Source organism: Rhincodon typus, chromosome 10, assembly GCF_021869965.1.
Source record: "Rhincodon typus isolate 14 chromosome 10, sRhiTyp1.1, whole genome shotgun sequence".
NCBI classification, from domain to species: domain Eukaryota; kingdom Metazoa; phylum Chordata; class Chondrichthyes; order Orectolobiformes; family Rhincodontidae; genus Rhincodon; species Rhincodon typus.
In genome coordinates, this window is record NC_063341.1 from 14,553,294 (window position 1) to 14,576,702 (window position 23,409).

General features: G+C 39.9%; 1 protein-coding gene across 1 annotated transcript in view; it reads left to right on the forward strand.

The window, feature by feature from the left end:
* Window positions 1–14,127, forward strand: part of LOC109928934 (regulator of G-protein signaling 5-like) — a 49,667-nt gene extending 35,540 nt beyond the window's left edge. The window contains exons 3-5 of the mRNA XM_020528865.2: window positions 4,378–4,439; window positions 8,390–8,556; window positions 10,337–14,127. Coding sequence (XP_020384454.1) covers window positions 4,378–4,439; window positions 8,390–8,556; window positions 10,337–10,498 — 391 coding nt within the window. The 3' untranslated portion in view covers window positions 10,499–14,127. The remainder of the gene's footprint in view (window positions 1–4,377; window positions 4,440–8,389; window positions 8,557–10,336) is intronic.
* Window positions 14,128–23,409: the final 9,282 nt, after the last annotated feature.

The following is a 23,409-nucleotide window of genomic DNA, read 5'->3' on the forward strand; positions in this document are numbered from 1 at the left end:
CACTGCCCGCTTCTATCTCCTTCCCAAAATCCACAAACCTGAATGCCCTGGTCGACCCATTGTCTCCGCCTGCTCCTGCCCCACCGAACTGCTCTCCAACTATCTGGACTCCATTTTCTCTCCCTTGGTCCAGGAACTCCCTACCTATGTCCATGACACCACCCACGCCCTCCACCTCCTCCAGAACTTCCAATTCCCTGGTCCCCAACACCTCATCTTTACCATGGACGTCCAGTCCCTCTACACCTGCATTCCCCATGCAGATGGCCTAAAGGCCCTCCGCTTCTTCCTGTCCCACAGGCCCGACCAGTCCCCCTCCACTGACACCCTCATCCGCTTAGCCGAACTCGTCCTCACACTCAACAACTTTTCTTTCAATTCCTCCCACTTCCTACAGACAAAGGGGGTGGCCATTGATACCCGCATGGGCCCAAGCTATGCCTGCCTCTTTGTAGGTTATGTGGAACAATCCCTCTTCCGTACCTACACCGGCCCTAAACCCCACCTCTTCCTCCGTTACATTGATGACGGTATCGGCACCGCCTCGTGCTCCCACGAGGAGCTCGAACAGTTCATCCATTTCACTAACACCATCCACCCCAACCTTAAGTTTACCTGGACCATCTCTAACACCTCTCTCCCCTTCCTGGACCTCTCTGTCTCCATATCGGGCAACCACCTAGAAACCGATATTCATTTCAAGCCCACCGACTCCCACAGCTACCTAGAATACTCCTCCTCCCACCCACCTTCCGGCAAAAATGCTATCCCCTATTCCCAATTCCTTTGCCTCCGCCGCATCTGCTCCCAGGATGAGGCATTGCACTCCCGTACATCTCAGTTGTCCTCGTTTTTCAAGGACCGTAACTTCCCCCCCTCAGTGGTCGAGAACGCCCTCAACCGTGTCTCCCACATCTCCCGCAACTCATCCCTCACACCCCGTCCACGCAATAAGAACCAAAAAAGAATCCCCCTCGTCCTCACGTACCACCCCACCAACCTCCGGATCCAACGCATCATCCTCCGCCACTTCCGCCATCTGCAATCCGACCCCACCACCAAAGACATCTTTCCCTCCCCACCCTTATCTGCTTTCCGGAGGGACCACTCTCTCCGTGACTCCCTTGTCCGCTCCACACTCCCCTCCAGCTCCACCTCACCCGGCACTTTTCCCTGTAACCGCAGGAAGTGCTACACCTGCCCCCATACCTTATCATATGGCTTGCCATTTTCAGTCAAGTACTCTTTTAATCCTGTGACTTGTATCAATAATTACAAGTCAACTTTTCTGTTAAATAAGTTTAAAAAACTAAGGTAAGTACAGATTCATGTTCTTTTAGGTTTTAATGGTTGAAAATGTTTTCAAAAAAATCATTTTTGCTGTATTTTTCTTTGAGTATTTTTAATCCAATCTGGTTTTTCCTCTCTTTATTCCCCTCTCTGTACTTTGATTCGATATTGAATTCAACACTCTAATTTACATTTCGTCCTTAGTCGTTGTGCTGTTAATTTCGCAGTCCTACAACCTCTTTAATTAAAGAGCTCCACAATGTTTTGCTTGGATCACTCAAGCTTCAGATTTCCTGTAAAGGGAGTGCACCATTTCCCTGTCCCACTTCCAATAACTGTGGCACCAAATGTCATCAAGATCAGAGAGACAACGGCAAGTCTAACTAAGTGTGTGCTGTTCATTGGCCTGGTGCAGTAAAGTTTGGGCAATTGCATGGCTAATGGGTAGTCCTGATTAATGATCCAAGAATCAGTGTTGAGTGAGATTGTGATTCTTCGGGATAATAATGTGAATTGTGAACCCTGGGTCTTTGGAAATCGCCCTGAAGGTGATCTTGAAGTGATTGGTTTTTCTCTGTATTAACTCGGCAGCAACTTCCTGGTAAAGTAACCTGAATGTCACTTAATCTGGATGGTAAGGCAAGGAAGTATTTCGTGCAAAATTGTTTCTGGGTAAAACACATTTTCAATCAAAACAAAACAGCAGTTGACAAGAAAAGATTGTTTCAAACATCCTTGTATTTGGAATACTGACCTGCACTTGATAATGAATAATTCAATCCAGCTCCAAGCATAAAAAGCACTTAGTAATCCTGATTTGGTACTGAATGCTATCTGCTGACAGATTTCAGTAAATAAAGATGTTTCATTTCTGTCTGTTGGATTGCATTTCTTCTGTGTTAAGTGTATGCAAACACAACATGTCAAGTTGGAAATTAATTTCCCTTTGTTCGTAAAGGAGTTACAAACTACATTGCAATGCAAAATTGGGTGTTACATTGTATCATGTCTACATTGTCTAAAGCAAGATCCAACAGATCTCCAATAAGTGACCTTCTAGTCTATTTTCAGTGATGCTAAGGGAGGCACTTTGGCCAGTAATTCCTATTCCTCTTCAAATCGTATATTAGACCTTTCATATTCATTTGACTAATGCTCCAGTTTCATGTCTGATCGAAACCATTGTACTTCCAACAATGTAGTAGAGATTTTTCATTTGAGATTTTGCATTCAAGTTCTGGCATTGGATTTAAACCCACAACTTTCTCAACCCAAGGCAAAGAGTGGGCTAAACTAACCACTAGGACGTGAATACCATTCCTTTAATCTTAGTGGCGATAACATCGATGACATGATAAGTTGCGGGAAATAGGAAATTTTGGGAATACACTACAAAAATTGCAGATGCATTCCCAGTGGGTCCCAGTTCATAATTGAGAAAAGTCTGTTTGCTTTCTTGTTTCAATATTGTTGGAACAAGTATGTTTTGAAACTGATAGTATTCCTGTTTGCCTAAGTATGGAGAGATTCAGAATGTAAGAATAAAATAAATAACAACAATGCAGAGAAAAATGCTGGTGATTCCATTGGCAGTCATCGTATTGAAGATTTTCCTAGTTATCTGCTGGAGCAAGCCATGTGCTAATAAACATTTGACTTCTACAGCTGTGTGACACAGTATCTAGACAGGGGAAAAGGCTATATTGAGCAAATAAATTCATTTACCCTACAAAACATACTGTCGAAGTCAAATGGCTTGTAAGCAAGAAATGACTTTCTCTTCAGTTCCAACTAAATTATTAACTCAATAATTAAGCAAACTGCCCTGGAAGTATTTAACAATAGCATACTTGGCTGAAAAATTCCAGATCCATAAACATTACACTTGCTATGAATTTCACAATTAGAATGTTGGAACTTAGGTAAAGTTAAACAGTATGATAACAATCTTATTCAAAAGAGCATTATAATGTCATAAGATATTTGCCTTGTTCAGTACTGCTGTTTGGAAGGCACGCAAACCCAATATTTTTGATGGTTATGGTTTATGGTTTGATGATCTCTGTCTCAGGCTTGCTGCAGTGCTCCAGCAAAGCAAAGCTCAAGCTGGAAGAACATTACATTATTTTCTGCTTAGGGACCCTGCAGCCTTCTGGAAACAATATTGAGTTCAATCAGTTTAGGGCTTGAGCTCTCCCATGTCCTTACCCTAACCCCCACACACCAGGCCTTGTTGTCACATAGTCTGCTATTACACCCAACCCATTGCTGACACTAACAGTCCCCATTAATAGCTTATTCACGCTCCTACTCCTTTATCTGTCAACTGTTCTTCTGTCTCTTTGGGCTCTATTCCTACCTATTGTTTACTCCTTACGCCCCTCCTCTCCACCCTATTTTCTGTGTATATACCGACATTTTCCGAGTTACCATCAGCTCTAAGGAAGGGTCACTTAACCTGAAACTTTAACTCTGCTTCCTGTCTACAGATGCTGCCAGACCTGCTGAGCTTTTCCAGTAATTTCTGCAATTGGTTCTGATTTACTACATCCACAGTTCTTTTGGTTATTTTTGATAGTTAAACTGACGCTAAAGATGTTACAATGAAAGCAGTGCAACTAATTTTGAAGCTTGCTGCATATGAAATTCTTTGTGGGGACAACTGTTCAATTAAACTAAACCAAGACATGCCAAGTATATTGTAACTGCACAGAGAAGCCAAAAAATCAACTTCATTAATATCTGTGGCAATACACAAAACCCAAATAAGGTGAGCCAAAGTGCCTCTTTAGTATTTAGCTTCGCAACTATTTTGATTTATGCCTCTGTGAATCACTCTAGGAGAATGTTGCTAGTGGTGTATAGATGCAAGCTGCTGTTTTAACGGAGACACTTTCCATAGTTCTGGAACGTATAATAGAATGCATCTCCTGCTGGTATTCCTCATATCCAATAAACCACAACAGCTATTTCTCAAATTGATGTCTACATTTATTCAGACGTACTGTTTGTCTAATGCGTGTGATTTGAAAGTGGATTGAACATTTAAAGTTCCTTCTTAAAGTAACAAACTGTTTTGTTTTACAGGCCTTCCCAACTGGAGGCACTGCAGTGGCGTGAATCTCTGGAGAAGCTTCTGATGAACAACTGTAAGAGACTTTATTCTTAATTTGTTTTTCAACAACCTCAAAAAATTTAGTTCAATTTATGTTTCTTTCAGAACATAGATTTGTTGTTATTGTATAATAACGACATCTTGCCTTCACTTAGCACTTCCATAACGGTGAGACAACCCAACAGCAGAATTACATTCCATCACAATCTGTAACTCATGGTCTGGTATATCTTTCACTCCACCATGACCCTCAAGGCAATGACCAAACCTGGTTCATCGAGAAGGGCAGAAGACTATGTCAGAAGCAACACCAGACGTATCTAAATATAAGATGCGAACCTGGCAAAGCTACAGCTCTGGATTGCATGCGTGTTAAAGGGGTAACCACACTCTGTAGACAGAGCTAAATGATCCCGCAACAAACAGACTAGATCAAAGCTTTGCAGTGCTGTCACATCCAGTTGTGAAAGATGGCAGACAATTATACAACCCACAGGAGGAGGAGGAGGAGCCTCTGTGAATATGTCCGTCTCCAATGATTGCAGAACCCAGCCTGGTCAGTGCAAAAGACAAGGCTACCATGTTCAGCCTGAAGTGTCCATTGGATGATCCATCTTGACTTACTACTAAAGTCTCCATCAAAGCAGAATCCACTCTTCAGCTGATTTAAGTCACTCTACATGATATCCAAGAAGTGACTGTCGACACTGGGTACAGAAAGGCGATGAGCCCTGCTATTACTGGATTGCAGTGCCGATGAGCTGTGCTCCAGAACTAGGCAATCCCCTAATCAAGAGAGATGGTAGGAACTGCCGATACTGGAGTCTGAGATAACAAGCCTTGTTATCTCAGCCTCCAGCATCGGCATCCAGCTCTACACCTTGTTATCTCTAATCCCCTAATCAAGCTGTTCCAGCGCAGCTACAACAGTGGCATCTACTCAGAGTGGAAAATTGCCCAGTTATGTCCTGTTTGCAAATAGTCGGACAAATTCAATTTGAATAATTACTCTCAGTCATCAACAAACTGATGGCACAGTAATTGGCCAGTTGAATCGGAGGGCTTACTAATACTCATCAATGCACAAGTTTGAATGGTCCAAATGTGGGCACAAGAGCTGAAATCCCAAGGTGAGATGAGAGTGACTAACATCAAGGCAACATTTGACCAAGTGAGTGGTCAAGGAGCCTTAGTTAAATTCAAGTTAATGGGAACTGTGTGGAGAAACTCTCCGTTGGCAGGAGTCATACCTTACACAAAGAACAATGCTTGCCACCACTGGAGGTTTTAACCCCAGGCCACAATGATATGAGCCCATTAAGCTAGTGTCTTGGCCAAACTATCTTTAGCTGCTTCATCAATGACCTTCCTTCCATCTTAAAATCAGAAGTGCCTGTTGATAACTACATATTGTTCAGCACCACTGGCAATTTCTCATATAATGAAGCAGTTCATGTCCACATGCAATAAGACCTGGATTATTCAATCAATCAACAAAGAATCCCTACAGTGTGGAAACAGGCCCTTCAGCCCAACAAGTCTATAACCGAACCTCAGAGCATCCCAGCCAGACTTATCACCCTATAACCCACCTAATCTACACATCCCTGAACACTACAGGCAATTTACCATGTCCAGTCTACCTAGCCTGCACATCTTTGGACTGTAGGAGGAAACTGTAGCACCCAAAGGAAACCCATGCAGACATGGGGAGAATGTACAAACTCCACACAGTCACCCAAGGGTGGAATCGAACCTGGGTCCCTGGTGCTGTGAGGCTAACCACTGGGCTACCATGGCGCTGTTGAGTTTGAGTAGCTAATTGGCATGTAATATTCATGCCAAACAAGTGTCTGGCGATCTTAGTCTAACTGCCTTCCCATGACATTTGACGACTATCATCCAATGCCTCATTAACAACATTCTCACCATTGATCAAAAAATTAAGTGGATCACCCACACGGTTACTATGGCTACAAGAGCAATTCAGAGGCTGGGAATTTTGCTGAACCTAACTCAACTCCTGACCCCTCCAAAATTCTTTCTGCCATTTAAAAGGCACAAATCAGGCATATGAATCTTCTTTATTTAGAAGTACAATTTCAATAGTTGGGGATGATAATAAATTGGGGAGACACAATTCATATCTTGGAAATCATTTTCATAAGTTAATAAAGTAATAATATTCTTGTGGGATGAGAATGAAAATAACAAATGTATTTCAATATAGACAAGTGTGATGGTGCATTTTGATGGAAGATTAAGGAGATCACACTCCCTTTGTAAAATAAGTTTCCAAATGGGATGAAGGAGCAAATGGACCTTGAGGTACAGATTCACAATTCATTAAAATTATTAGCCCCCTAAAAATTCAAAGGACTCAGGTTCATGTCTATAAGCTTAGAATTGAAATGCTACAGGAAATATGTAAAGAACCTTGGTTAGATCACATGGCATACTGTACGCCATGTTTTTCTTCATGTTAGAGGCATTGCAGAAGAAGTAAAAATGATTGACATAAATTGAACCACAACTGAGGATTTACAACTATCAGGAAAGATTGAGCAGGCTAATTTCTCTAGAAAACAGAAGACTGGGAGGTGACTTGATGGAGCTCATTATAATTATTTGGCAAGTTGATAGATATAGGAAAGACGTTTCCACTTGTGAACTGTGTAAAAACAGGGAGCACAAATATAAAATTATCACTGATAAGAAATGCATTTGCTCAAAAAGTAGTTAGAATGTGGAACTTCCTACCACTGTTAACATGATAGCATATCTGGGAATATGTTTGGGAAGCTAGGCAAGTACATAATAGAGTAAGGAATAGAACGATATACTGATAGGGGTACATAAGTAAGGTGCTCTGAGGCTTGTGTAGGTTATTGCATAAACCCACTGAGCTGAACGGTCTGTTTCTATGCTGTAAATTCTATGTAATTGTACATAATTTTTAGAAAAGCTTAACAAAGTAACACTTGATATTCTTGGCAGTGAAAAAAAAAATTCACAGGATCTTTCTGCTATTTTAAGAAGTGGCTTGAGTGCAGAAGCCACTGTTACTTTTCCACTAGTTGATGACAGCCTGAAGTGCAATTAGGTCAGAAAAGGTAAGTTTTGGGAAGTGCACGCAGATCTTCCTTGAGCCAAGCTCACCCTGGCCAATTGCCAGGCCCTTCCCATATACCCTCCCCTTGGAAACAGACGGTTGGAGACCATTCCTACGGTTCTCTTCAGCAGCATCTTGTCACTGCCATTGTATTCCTATCTGCCAAGCAGGAGCTCCTTCCCATTGCTTTCAGTGAAACATAGTGGCGGGCATATTACAGAGCTCAGAGGGATATGCTATTCCTTCAGCTGCCGCAGTCAAAGCATTAAACCTCACAAAAACTGCCTGTCAGCCCAGTTTATAGAATACTTCCTCCTAATTTTACATTGGTAACATTCTGATAATCAAAAGATCACTGAAAACTGATCACTCACATGCAAAACATTGACAATTGTTGAAGTGCCATTTTGTGATGCATCTTATAAAAATTTTAGAAAACAAAGGACAATTTGTCCAAATTTCTTTATTCTACATATGCTGGTCCCTCTTGTTAACTGAAGTTGGCACTTTCTGGAATTATATTGAGATTTTAACCAGTGGTTAGGCTGTATCTGACCTGCAGAGTTGAATCCAAATGTTGTCCACTTCAGGGGATGTTGACTGGTCATCTCTTGTGTTGTTTGCCTTTTACTGACATCTGGACAGTTTTTTTTGCCTCAATGGTCCATATCAAAACAGTTACCAAACTTTCTCATATATGGTATCAAACACGTATGGCCAAGAATGTCAAGCACCGTAGCCAGATTTAATCGACAGTAGAATGAAAGAGTTTGTGATTAAATCATGAAATTTTCTCGTTTAATCTATTCCAGCTGATGGCTGTGGTGAACATGATAAACTTAGAAAGATATTTTCCACTGGTTTGTTTCCAGATGGGCAGGCTGCCTTCAAAGCTTTTCTCCAGTCAGAACATAGTGAGGAGAACATTGAGTTCTGGATGGCCTGTGAGGACTACAAAGCAACCAAATCACCCATTCAGCTGGCCTCCAAGGCAAAGAAGATCTTTGAGGATTTCATTGAAAAAGAGGCTCCAAAAGAGGTTGGTCAATGCACAGAGGAGAAGGTGCAAATGTAGCGTTGGTTAGACATGGAAATATAGCACCCTTTCTAACTGAACATAGGGAATCCATTGTTATTTTCCTTTGCACAATCATTCCTGACTTTCATTTCATCAAGAAAGTCATTTTATTGAAGAATACTATTTAATAAAATTACTACAGGAATCAGAATGTAATAGCTTTGCGCTTCAGACTTGAAATCAGAGTGCTCATGTCATTTTTCCATGCATTGCAATGATTGATCTAGTTCATTATAAAACTGTCAAAAAATAATTCAGTTAGTTTTGACATGAAAAGCAGTAGCAGAGACTAGACATTATTAAAGTACTGTCTGCATCCATAGTACTCCAAGACAAAAAAAAATATTGTAGCTGACAGAATCTAAGTTTTATTTGTCTTGGGAAACAATAGGGCCTTTCAGCAAGAGGTAATGTTATAATTATATCATAACCCCAGAGGACATCAGTCAGTGGTGATCAGATATCATGTACATCTTAACATCTAGAATGTATTGGGTCTCTACATTGATGGAGTTATGGAATACAGTGGCTATGTAAGGAAGACAACAAGGACTGCAGATGCTGGAAGCCAGAGTCTATAGGTGTGAGGCTGAAAAAGGACAGCATGTCAAACAGCATCAGGGGAGCAGGAAAGTCAATGTTTTGGGCCAAAACCTTTCATCAAATCCTGACAAAGGGTTTCAGCCTGAAACATTGACTTTCCTGGTCCCTGATGCTATCTAATCTGCTGTGCTTTTCCATTCTCACACCTATAGGCTATGTAAGGGAGATTTGCTGTCATATTGTAAGTTTACAAGGTCAATTATTATGAAGATCTCTATTGTGAGTTCTGCTTACAAAATAATTCCCTACTTACTTTTTCATAATATTATTAATTCATACTATATAGTATAACTAGACCAAATATAATCCTTATTCTCGTTCAGAATAGCATTTTCAAACATCCATAAGCTTTCTTATCATGAAAGAAATAATCCTCATGATAATGGTGGTGTGTATGAAATACTTTCCTTTTCTAGGCTTCTTGGTAGAACTATGTCTTCAGAAATATCCTGAATGTAACAATCACATGAAACATTCAATATTTAACAGTATTGAATTTCCAAATGTACTTGATTTTAAAGTAAGTGTTTATGAAGTAATGGTGCTGAATGTTAAATTTACATTATGCAGGTAAAAATTAGGAGCAGGAGTAGATCATTCAACTCCTTGAGTCTGCTCCACAATTCTCAAAAGTCGTGGCTGACCATTAACTCTGACCAATCTGATTATGTTACATACAATCTTTGGGTGAAGACAGGAATTCTTTTTTCGCCTTTTCAGGGAGTAGATGTATTCTGAACAGCTCCTGAAAGTCCTTAGTGAATAATTGTGCCTGACTAGTAATGTAAACTGTACTTATTGATATTATTTAGCAAACCATCTGTTAATTAGCCAAGTACCTTTTTCTATTTAGCCTCACTCACTCGTGGTCTGTGCTCTACCACTGATTTTTAGACAGCTCCTAGAGACTGTATGGATGAAGGAGGAATGGTGGGAGTAAACTTTCACAAATAATTTTTATAGCGTGTACCATATACTGGCAGAGATGACAGATATCATCAGGTGCCAGCAGTGTCAAACAAAATAATACCACAACAAGAAAATCTAACTTTAACCCAAAGTTTCTCAATGGGTACTGCTGTTCCAAAAATGCTTCACAATGCAGCAAGTGCACATCTTGAGTTTTTGCTTTCTGCAGGTCAATGTTGATCACTACACCAAGGAGATCACCATGAAGAGCCTTGTTGAACCTTCACCTTCAACCTTTGAACTGGCTCAGAAGAGAGTGCTGAATTTGATGGAGAAGGATTCATTCAGCAGGTTTCTGAAATCTGAACTCTATCTGGAGCTGATAAAGTAACAATGTAGCTGGGCTGTGCAAAGGGAGGGTGAAATAAGACCATTAATATCTCCACATAGTCGCTAACTGAATATTCTCTCATTGCTGTTAGCTAAAAAAAAATTATTCCAAGTGTTACTTCTTTAAACCTTTGGGCACCATGCTGACATCATTTAAATCTAACACTTGTCTTTGCATAGCCCGGAAATAAACAGGCACCATTTATGGAAAAGTGTACCTTTAATGTGTGCTTGTCTTTTATGTGTGCTTATTTTTTTCCTTATTTTTCCAAAGATTATATCCAATGATGAGTAACCATGTGGCTTCAAATAAATTTTTGGGCAATTCAAATCATTCCTTTAGAATTGCTGGCACCATCAGGACACAAACTGGGGGAGATAAAAATCTTTCGATAAAAGGCAGAAAGTAAAAAATTCCTAGTCCTTCCACTGAGCGAACACCATTCATCATTCCTATATCTCTGTACAGTTCAGAGAACAAATGTTAAGAAAGGTTTTTAATTGGTGTTATCAAAGTTTGTATATTTACTAGTGAAGCCCACTACAAATATATCACACATCACTAAGGATACACTTTTAATCTACAGTAAATATTCTGAGAGTTTACTTTAACCTACAGAAGCAGCGCCAATGTGCAGAGTATACAATGCACATACCAGCAGATGCAGCCTATACATTTACATAGCTTTACATAGATACAAGTCTTTATAAACCATTTATTCTGGCAGTTTATATTGCTCATACAGATCAACATCTTTACTGTGGTGAGGTGTGGCTATTCCATCTAATTTGTAGACTGCATTGTACACTATGAAGACTGGCACAAGTTCATACAATCATTCATCTGGTCACACCAAAGCATTTAGGTATAAGAAACAAATCTCCCTTTTTCACTTGAAGTAATTTTCAATAACCAGCACATTGTTCAATCAGGATATGCACATTAATTCCTCAATGATCCATGATATTTCAGTGGCAACACAACATTGTATCACAGATACTTCACTGGCAGAGGCAGGCTGAGCATAGTACTTCACTATATTGGATATTTAACCATATCAAATCAGATAGATTTAGTTCAAACAGAAGTGAAAGTAAAGAAGATGAACCTTGAGACAAATTTTGGACAATACATCCAAATGGTGACTATTATAGTCAATTAACTCAATATAGTCACAAGCCCTTAATAAACAACCTACATTCAAATTAGGTAACTTAATAAACCAGAAAGTGCCTGAATTCATGGTTTTTCCACTGCCGTAAAAATCCAAACAGTTCACACTGAGATATATTCAACTATAATCTTGACTAACAGGTCCAAGTTAAACATATGCAATAGGTCCATAACGTGTTGTGCCAAACTTTCCAAATATGATTTAAAGTTATACAAGAGTATTATTTCGTCATGTACTGGTGTAAGCAGACAATAAACGTGAAATAGAATAGCCTCAACATCATCACTGAGAGATTTGTGGCACTTATTCTTTTCTCACACTTTTCTACCTGGAAGTATTGGTATTTCTCCTTTTATGACGGGATCTGCTATCGATGCTAAGATTAAACCAACTCTGTCTTGGAATGGTCGGAATGTGTTGGATGACTTGAAGAAAAGCAAAAGAGGATGGAGGTGAAACAGCCGTAGAAAGTAGTCCTTAACAACTTGACGTGTATTGTATTTTGCCTGGAAAAAGTGGAGCGTTTTAAGGAAGGAAATGTCTGAAGGAAGTCAAACAATCTGATATAAATGCTGCTTAGCCCACATGGCAGCACTTATCAGGAACTGTCTGAATGAACAATTTCAATTTGTGCTTCAATCATTTGTCTAAGTCAATTGAATTTAAGATGGATTGTGCTCCCGTGATAAGGAGTATTATGGTTAGATTAGCCTTAATATAGAACTATACAATTTCTTAACAATGACTTATGTTTTCTTTGCAAGTTAACAAAGGCTTAAACACTGTACTAATGAGGTTCTATACTGTCTTCATGTAATCCTGATAATGAAAACATATCGTATAGTGTCACAGAAAAGATAAACCATAGACACATGCTTAAAACATAAATGAAAATCCTAGAAAAATTGTTTGCTCAAACAATTGAAATGGAATGATTTGTCTGAATTGTATTCCTTTGCCCATCTGATAAACTATGTCAACAAAATGAGTCAAAACATTTGAAGTAAATGCTTAAGAACTGGTTCCTGTACTGCCAATTGTATAGCCAGTGCATGCTCATTATTAAATATATTCCATGTAATGCATGAGTGTTAATATTTGAGAGCGCATAGTCTTATCTTGAAGGACAATTTCATACCAAGAGTCTCAGTAAATGCTTCATGGCTTCTATTGTTATGGTAAGAAATCAGTGAGAAACCTAGGTGAGGGCTAAAGCCCATAGTGCAGGACACTACCAAGGTTGAACAGAGTGGATCTGATAAAGAAACAGAGACTGAGTGATGCCAAGTTAAGGGTTTGCCATTAATACAAAATACCATCATTCCTGCCTGAGGTAAACAATTCCATTTCTGATTAAACTGTATTAATAACACCCTCGCTTGGTCAAAAGATCATGCCAAGCTTTTAGTAATGTAATGGCCAGCCACTTTTATTCCCTCCATTTTTCATGCCATGGTGAAATAAGAATAAATTGACTCAATATGGATGCTACACTGTCACAACCACTAATTATTCAGATCGATTATTGAGCTTGACACTTAATGGTGAGGATCCATTTATGCTGGGCTGGATCAAGCAGAATTAAAACCAGAAAGTTATGCCTTTCAAAATTAGTGCTTTACATTTTAACAATTTCTGAAGCCAAAACCGTAAAACATTCATATTTGGGAGTTGTGGTACCAAATGGTAAAATCAGGTTGTTACAAAAGTGCCATTTTAATTTAACATCTAAATGAAGCAGATACTGAAATTCAAAGTGTTATTCATTATTGAAAGTGAGCGTTTTTATTATTATTCTGCTTAGTGCGTAATATATATTCTTTCCAATGGTTTGAACTCTTCATGATCTGACAGTTGCTATCGATTATATAATGCCAAGACCGGTTGCTCAAGGGAAGGAGGTTCGAGTATTGTCCAAATGTGATTAACACCAAACTGGTATTACCATCGACGATTCACCTCCTGATAATAGCTTTCTTCCCAAAAAAATGGAGGAATCTTTAATCTGAGTAACCAACCGAACTAAAATAACATCAAAATCTTCATTTATGGACAGCCAATTTTTTTACTCATAAAATGCTGAAAAACGCAGCCCTCTATTGTATATGTATGAATAAAGGCATTATATCATCTTAGCAATGACTATAACTATTAAATGGTGATTATATACCCAGCAACTGCAATAATACAAACAATGCTTTATTCCAATCTTAATCAACTCAGAAACAAGCATTCAACCACCAACTATCAACACTGTCATGTTGATTTTATAAAGTGTGCCGTTGGGAGTGAAACATTTGAAGTAATATAGGTGTTGCATTTTTCCCTCTTTTGTTATCACAACATTAATGTACTAGTAAAGCTAAAAAATGACTGCAGTGGCCTTTTCGTGCATACTGTCTTATCTTGGAAGAGTTAGGAACCGAATGAAGTAAACATGTACCACTATACCAAAGTTCGCCTATTTCTTTTCTACATAACTTGATGGACTTTCTTATAAACAGCTCCAGATGGGTTCAAACAGTCACTAAATGAATGCATATTCTCATAAATCTGTGGTGAAAATCACAATGTGCGGTTTTCTCATTCAATCACAATGTAAATATTTACAACATTCACAAAAGAACCTCATGGAGAGGCTATAGTTAGAGTGAAAAGTGGACAATGGTGGATTGCAAAGGGAGAGAATTCAGCCATGTTTCCCACTGATGATCACAATCCATTGTCCTGCACTGGAAGGTTTATAAGTGGCTGGGCACAGGACATTGTGTTGGTCACAGTGAGTGGAGAGTTAACTAAGAAGCAAGCTTACTTGAGTAAGACAGTGGATGGCCATCAGTTCCCCAACAAAAAATTGGCACACTTTAAAATTGAGGAAGGAGGAAAAATGAAGAGTGGTCATGAGTTTCTTGAGGGAACTAAAAATCATGGGCTCAGTTTTGTCTTAGTGCCACTTATTCGTAGATGAGTTTGAAATTATGCCGCTGAATCCAGCAAAGAGATCGATCTATTTTAACCCCCTTCACATAAGTCTTACTGGCCGCTGAGTTCTGAGGAAGGGTCACCGGACCCGAAACGTTAACCCTGTTTTTTCCTTCACAGATGCTGCCAGACCTGCTGAGCTTTTCCAGCAACTTTGTTTTTGTTCCGTGTTTTCTTACTGGCTGCCTTCACAACTGTTCAGGTGACAAGCAGTTGAGTACTTTATGGAGCCCTCAAAGCACCCATCAATTGCTGCAGATTTAAACATGTCAATCTGAACACATCTCACAATTATGAAAGAGGAGGAATATATTTAAGGCAGGGGGTCCCTAAATGTAGCTTGGACCAGGTTTCACAAAGAACAAAAAAACGAGTTAGCTTTGTTAAAACTTTCTTTGAGGCCTATATTGCTACCACCTTTATCTACTAGGGCAGGCTTAGTGTTTTTCTGGGTGGACCATCGAGTCAAAACTGTATTTAGCTCCGAATGGTGTCACCAGAAATCCAGCATCCATGTGGAAAAATAGGCCACTGGGAAGTTAGGTTTCAGTCTCTGCCATCTGCTTTGTAGCTGTGATCAAAATTAGCAACCTGGTAATCTCCTGAACAAAGTAAATAAACCTGAGGAATTTTAGCTGCAGCCCTATCTGCTTTAGGCAGAGGGTAGGGGGTAAGGTTAGATTTCCCCACTCCCTTCATCACATAAATATCACTTTATAATATTTTCTACATACTTCAAATAATACGGTATGTTTATAAACAACATACTGATGGTGCATTGAGAAATAACCTATTCAGCATTATGTGATGTTGTCAGTTCTGTCAGTGTCTTCAACACACAAGTTACCAATCGCACTCACTCACTGAGGAGTTATCGCTGAAAGATTAAAGTTGGCAATTTGACTCCACTGCCTCCATTAGACCTGGCATGCCCAAATGTTAAACGTGTTTAGAAACAACCATTATTTTTAGAAATAAAGCTTAAGTAATGGTGTAATCTCTGAAGACAAGATTCACTTTCTTTATGTTTGAATGGAAAATAAAGAATTAAAGTCACAAAACAGGAAATATGTTTCTTCCAATGTCAAGTGTAACATGTAAAGCTTTCTTTTCTAGACCTGTTCAGACCCACAATCATCTGTTTCCAGGCATTTCACCCCTTGGGACAAAGAACAAACACAGAAATTGAATCCATCATGGATCGGTGGAATTCAGTAAAGAATTAGAGGAACATTGCAAAATGAAAATTACTTATGTAACTGTTTGAAATTTTGCTTTTTGTTTGCAAGCCATTGCATAGAAATCTACCTCAATTGGTCTAAAACTGGGCAATACTTGGAGACTGAAGGACAAGAACAAGGGGGAAAGCAGCCAATGATTTTGTGTTTAAGAACCTGTTCATTCAAACATGCCTTAAAGCTTTTATAGAATAATTTCAGGCCATTCGTTGAGTCAGTGTTGACTTTCTATAAGAACAATTCAGCAAGCAAGTCCTGTTCCCTGCACTTTCCCAGTAAACCTACAACTTTTTTCTGCTTCAGAAAATGATTAAGAGTTTCTTTGCAAGCAAGGTTTGAAAGTCTCCGTCACATTCTAGAGCAGTGCATTACAGATCCCAACCACTTTACTGGATAAAAAGTTGTTTTCTGCCAGTTTCTTTTCAAAGTCTTTCACTATTCTCCTCACCGTTTTCCAAGTTTAGTGTTACCTGCAAATTTTGAAACTGTGCCCGATGTGCCCAAGTCTAGGTCAATAACATAGATTCAGGAAAACAATGGCTGTAGCACCAATCCCTGGAAAATCCCACTACTTAGCTTCTTCCAGTTCAAAAAAAAAGCCTTCCATTGCTTCCTGTTTCCTGTTTTTCAGTCGACGTCATTTCAATATTGCCACTGTTCATGTTATTCCATGAGCTTTAGCTTCACTGACACACTTATTATGTGGCACTTTGTCAACTGCCTTTTGAAAGTCCATGGACACTGCATCATCCACATGATCTTCATCAACTTTCTCTATTACCTCATCAAAAAAACTCAAATCCTAAGTATATTGTTGGAAAACACATCTCCACCTAGAAGAAGAAGAGAAAAATTCAAGAAAGCCATCACTGGAGGGGTCCTGTGCACTCCTAGTAACCAATCAAGCATGGACTAGATACCCAGCAACATTCCACAGCTACGCTTGGCTCGTAGTTTGCAGATGACACCAAAATTGGTGGTGTAGTGGACAGCGAAGAAGGTTCCCTCAGAGTACGACAAGGCCTTGATCAGATGAGCCAATGGTTCAAAGAGTGTCAAATGGAGTTTAATTTAGATAAATGTGAGGTGCTACATTTTGGTAAGGCAAATCTGAGCAGGACTCATACACTCAATGGTAAAGTCCTGGGGAGTATTACCGAACAAAGAGAACTAGAGGTTCAGGTTCATATTTCCTTGAAAGTGGAGTCACAGGTAGACAAAGCAGTGAAGAAAGTATTTAGTACGCTTGCCTTTATTAGTCAGTTCATTGAGTATAGGAGTTGGGAGGTCATGTTGCAGTTGAACAGGACATTGGTAAGGCCACTTTTGGAGTAGTGCATTCAATTCTGGTCTCCCTGCTATAGGAAAGATGTTGTGAAACTTGAAAGGGTTCAGAAAAGATTTACAAGGATGTTGCCAGGGTTGGAGGGTTTGAGCTGTAGGGAGACGCTGAACAGGCTGGGGCTATTTTCCCTGGAGCGTCTGAAGCTGAGGAGTGGCGTTATAGAAGTTTATAAAATCATGAGGGACATGGATAGGGTGAATAGCCAAGATCTTTTCCCCGGGGTAGGGGAATCCAAAACTAGAGGGCAGAGGTTTATGGTGAGAGGGTAAGATTTAAAAGGGACCTATGGGACAATGTTTTCATGCAGAGGGTGGTGCGTGTATGGAATGAACTATCACAGGAAGTGGTAGAGGCTGGAAGAATTACAATATTTAAAAGGCATCGAATGGGAATATGAATAGGAAGTGTTTAAAGGGATATGGGCCAAATGCAGGCAAATGGGACTGGACTAATTTAGGTTATCTGGTCAGCATGGACAAGTTGGACCAAAGGGTCTGTTTCCAAGCTATACACCTCTATGACTCTATGAGTGCAAAATAAATATAGTCAGACATTTTATCAAAGAATGTGTGCCTGGAGAAATACCATCATCAGAATGAATGTATTCGACAAGGTGAATGCATGGACCCAGGTGAAGGTAAGCAGCAGGATGAATACATGTATGTAGCGAGATGGATAAGCAACAGGATGAATGTATGGACTAGGGTGATAGCATGCACCAAAGTGAATGCATACATCAGGGCGCATACGTGCATCACATTGCAAGACTGTAAGGAGCATAGGGCTCTTGTGGTGCAACAGTAATGTCCCTATCTCTGGGTCAGAAGACCCTGGTTCAAGTCCCTCCTGCTCCACAGTTGTGTTGTAACCTGTCTGAACAGGTTGTTTAAAAACCATTTACAGCAAGGTGTTTGCACAGACAGGTGTATAGAATAAGGACATGAATTCATTCCTGTTATAATTTTGATTCAGAAGGGACTGCACTTAGTCTAGTAAATACATGCTCAATTAAAGCATGCTACTGAGGACTTTAGTTAAATTAAAAGGTGCAGAGTCATCAAAGTACGACAGAAGAGTAGGGAGGAACTTGATTTCACTGTAATACTGACATCTACTCGATAATCTAGAAAATTGCCCAGTAATGTCCTATCTGCAATAGTTGAGCCAATTGCAGCTATGAATGTTTGCTCTTGGTTATCAGCAAAGTGATGGAAGATGTCATTGGCAATGCTATAAAGCAACAGTTCCACAGCAATGACTGACACTCAGTTTGGGGTCTGCCAGGGCTACTCAGTCCATGACCTCATTACAGCTGTGGTCAAACCATAGACAAAAGAGCTGAGCTCACAAAATGACATGAGAGTTACTGCCTTTGATATTTGTCTGAATAGAGCAACAAGGACCCCTAGCAAAATTGAAATCAATGGAAACCTGGGTGTGAACTATCCACTGATGGAAATCATGGTGTCATCGTTGACTTCCCTTCTGTCAGACAGTCTAAAGTGGGGGCGCTTACCGAAGAATGTACTGTGTTCAGTACCACACATGACTCCACAGATGTTGAAGACATCCCTTTCACACACAGATCAACCAAGCAAATAGCCTGTCATAGTCATTCATACTCACAGAATCATACTTTGCTGACGATGACACAAATAGCACCATTACCATCCCTGCATATGTGCTGTCTCACCAGCAGAGTGCACCCAGCAGAGGTGGCAACGTGGTGGTAAAAAAACAGGAGGGAGTTGGCGGGTCCTCAGCATTGACTGCAGATCCCATGAAATTTCATGGCATCAGGTTTAGCATGGGCAAGAATTCATTGTGCTGATTACTAGCTACCAACCTCCTTGGCTGAAGGATCAGAGCAAACACAGAAGGTAGCAAGCATACAGAATATCTGGGTATAGATTGAATATAAGCAACATAAAACTGGGCATCTATTGAGGTGTTTCTGGGACATCATCAGCAAAAGAATTGAATTCAATTGTAGTCTGCAACCTCATGCCATATCCCCTACTCTACCATTACTATATAGCTAAGTGCCAAAGCTGGTTCAACAAAAACTGCCCAAATGCATGCCAGGAGCAGTTCTAGACATACCCAAAAGTTTCAACCTGGTGTAGCTACCACACAGGACTACTTGTGCGCCAAACAGCAGAAGCAGCATACAGTAAACAGAGCTAAATGATCCCACAACCAATGGATCTAAGCTCTGCATTACTGCCACAATTATTTATAACAGATGGTGCACTATAAAAGGATGAACAGGAGATGGAGGGTCTACAAAGACTGTCATCCTCAATGTTGGGGCATCCAGTACCTCAGCGCAAAAGAAAAGGCATTTACATCCATTGTCAGCTAGAAGTGCTGAATGGATGATACATGTTGACCCCTCCTGAGGTCCCCAACATCACAAATGACAATCTTCAACCAATTCAATTCACTCCATGTTATGTCAAAAACCACCTAAAGACATTGAATGTAGCAAAGGCAACGGACCCTGGCAACATTCCATTAATGCTTTGTTCGGTATGTCCTGTGCACAAAAAGAAGGACAAATTCAACCTGGCCAAGTTCCATCCTCATCAGACCACTCTTGATCATCAACCACACAAAGAAAGGGGTCATTGGCAGTGCTATTAAGTGGCACTTGCAAAGTGATAACCTACAGCATATAAATACAAGAACAACAAGAGCAGATCAGAGGTAAGCCACTACCTCCCCAAAGTCTCCCCACGATAAGTGTCAGAATGCAATTCTCTCCACCAGCCTCGATTGATACAGCTCCAACAACACTCAAGAAGTTGAACACCTTCCACATGAAAGCAACTCACTTAAATTCCACCCTATCCACCACCGTCAACATTCACTTTTTCCACACTGATGCACAGCGATAGTAGTGTGTTTCTTCTGCATAATAAACTGTTACAATTCACCAAGGCCCTTCATCTTACCTTCTGAACTATAACCTCTTCTACCTAGAATCTCACGGGCAGCAGATGTATGGAAATGCCACTCCACTGGGTCAAAATCCAGGTTCACCCTTTTTAAAAGTTCTGCAAGTGTTCCTACACTCCAAGTACTGCGACAGTTCAAAAGGACAGTTCACTACTACCTCCAGAGCAATTATGGATGGGCAGCAAATACTGGCATGGCCAGTAATTTTCACATGCCATCGATGAAAGTAGAAGAAAAGCCTTAAACTATCAGCATTTATCTGTTGTAAATTCATTTCATATTGGTGGAAAATAAGATAAATAGAGTGGAGTTGCAACAGATTTAAAATACCTTTGAAGAAATAAGAATAAATAACTAAATTAAGACAAAGTGGAAAGAGAAATGATATTGCAATTAAAATTTATTGTCAGAAAGGGGCCAAACAGAACACAAGATTGGACATCTTGGGGAAAACAGTTGTTAAAATATGGAACTATTTTAAAACAAAGTACTAAGCTGAACTTGCAAATACACTTTGATAGTTGATTGCTTCTACAACAGATAACCTTAGAAAATCATGGACATTTAAAAGAAGGCAGGTACTTTGAAAGTGTTATAGTGGATTACTTCAACCTGAGAAAAAATAAAATTTTTCAACAGGTAAGATTTAACAGAAATGTTCAGCATCCAGGGAAATCCATTGATAACTTCTTTAGAGATTCTAAAAGATAAGTGGAGAATGTGACTATGGACCTTTGAAATCAGAATTCATAAAAGATAGAACTGATGGTGGAGTGATGATGAGCTTTTTCCAGATTTAGTATAGTCAAAGGAAGATTTGACTTTGGAGAAAGCAATTCAAATTATACCCAAAGCAGAAACCTGGAAGACTCCCAGACAAATCCTGAGCAGTGAAGGACAACCTTATCACAGAAGACTAGCAAAAGATATGCAGACTCATGTGACAAGCCAACATAAAGATTAGACAAAATAGCAGATACTAAGGCTCAGCATCAGTATTATGAAGCAAAAAAAGCTTTAAAGCCACAAGCAGTGACCAGCTTTAGCAAAGAAATGTTATATGTTTAAAACTAGGTGTCACTTCCAGAGGCTATATAAAGATAGGACACAGCTTCAGAGCAGCAAAAGTGCTCAAGGTTACATATGAGCTCAATATAGTAGAGAAATAACCAATGAAAAAGATACCCAATGCATTCATAAGAACATAAGAACTAGGAGCAGGAGTAGGCCATCCAGCCCCTCGAGCCTACCCCGCCATTTAATAAGATCATGGCTGATCTTTTTGAGACTCAGCTCCACTTACCTGCCCACTCACCGTAACCCTTAATTCCTTTACTGTTCAAAAATTTATCTAGCCTTGCCTTAAAAACATTCAGCGAGGTAGCTTCAACTGCTTCACCGGTCTGGGAATTCCACAGATTCACAACCCTTTGGGTAAAGAAGTTCCTCCTGGCCTCAGTCCTACATCTGCTTCCCTTTATTTTGAGGCGATGCCCTCTAGTCCTAGTTTCACCTGCTAGCGGAAACAACCTCCCTGCCTCCACCTTATCTATTCCCTTCATAATCTTATATGTTTCTGTAAGATCTCCCCTCATTCTTCTGAATTCCAATGAATATAATCCCAGTCTACTCAGTCTCTCCTCATAATCCAACCTTCTCAACTCTGGAATCAACCGAGTGAATTCCCAAGAGAAACTTTGATTCATACAATTTAAAGCTGACAAGACCCGGAAACGTTAATGGACATCCCATTAACATTTCAACCTTGATTCACGTGCAAGTGTAGTTATCTGATCAGATTAAGCACCATGGCTGAATAAAGAGAAGTTAGACTACAAAGATGACACAACTGTCAAAGGCAAGCTACATGTAACACTACAATACAGAGTGTATGTACAAATTTGCAATCATATATTCACACTTCTGAGCATGCATGTATGTCTTGACTTCAGAATCGGGAAGGCAGCTGTAGTGACGGCAACCAGGTTGACCTCGTTGACTACGAGGTCATTGATTGGGGTTGTTAACCTGGGCCAGTCAGGAAAGCCCTGACTGACCAATATAACCAGGAGATTAGAATCTCCTCAGTCCAGTGGACTGACTCCGAGCTGGTTGTCTGCAGCCAGAGTACTGGGCACAGGTAAATAAAGAGTGACGTGGTGACAGGATACCAGCCTCTATGCAGTTATTTCAGTAGCAACAATATTTCAATTCATTCGAAGAAAAATGCTTGTTCAGAAACAAAGTGTTGTCACCCCATTGGTCCAGGTGAAACCAGTAGAAGATTCCATTGGGTTCCTTAGACTTATGGCAGAACTGAAAAAGCAGAAGGGATACACTGAAACAAACACAGAGAATTGCTGGAGAAACTGAGCAGGTCTGGTGGCATCTTTAGAGAGAGAAACAGAGTTAACAGTTCAATCTGATATGACTCTTCTTCAAATAAGTTCTTGAGGTGAAGCTTGAACCCTTTCTACAACTCTTTTATTTTCAGATGATAATGGATCTCAGAAACACCCTTGTACACTAATTATATGAGCACAGGATCATGTAGATTTGCATTTGGTTCTATGAGATGTCATTTATTTTCCTTATGTTGGAATTCAGCTATTTTTCCCTTCCATTTAAACTCGACAGGATGTTTTCCCAGGTGAATCTATTTTTTTCACTCTGTTTCTTTCTGCAGCAAGGACATGAGAAGTCTTAAAGGCAAAGATGACAATTTCAAGTGGGAGACTGGAAGACCATTCAACTCCAGCAAGGGCTGGAACGAGGAGTGAGTGAATGTTAATGCAGAATGCAAGCAGCAGGGATTTGCTGAACTGAAGCTTATGAAGTGCAGTAGATGAGAAGTCAATTGAAGGAAAGGTTGAGGTTTCCACATTGAGCTGAAGTTTTGGTTTTGAAAATAGAAAAATGCTACATATAGAGAACAACTGGTTAGAAATTCAGCTCAGGGTTTATTCAGATGCTGAAGTTTTGAACAGTCCGGTCAAGCCGAAGACTGTGACTGAAAAGGGGGCAGAATCATTGGCAAGGGTGTTGAGTCTGTTGTGGGAAATGATGGCTCATCAAGACTAATATTCGTCAAGCTGCCTGCCAATAAAGAGCCAACAAAGAGGTCAAGGGAGCTATCGGAGAAATAGAGCTGGAAGTCATCAACATAAATGTGGAAGTTGATCCCAGGTCCATGGATCATTTTTGTCAAGGG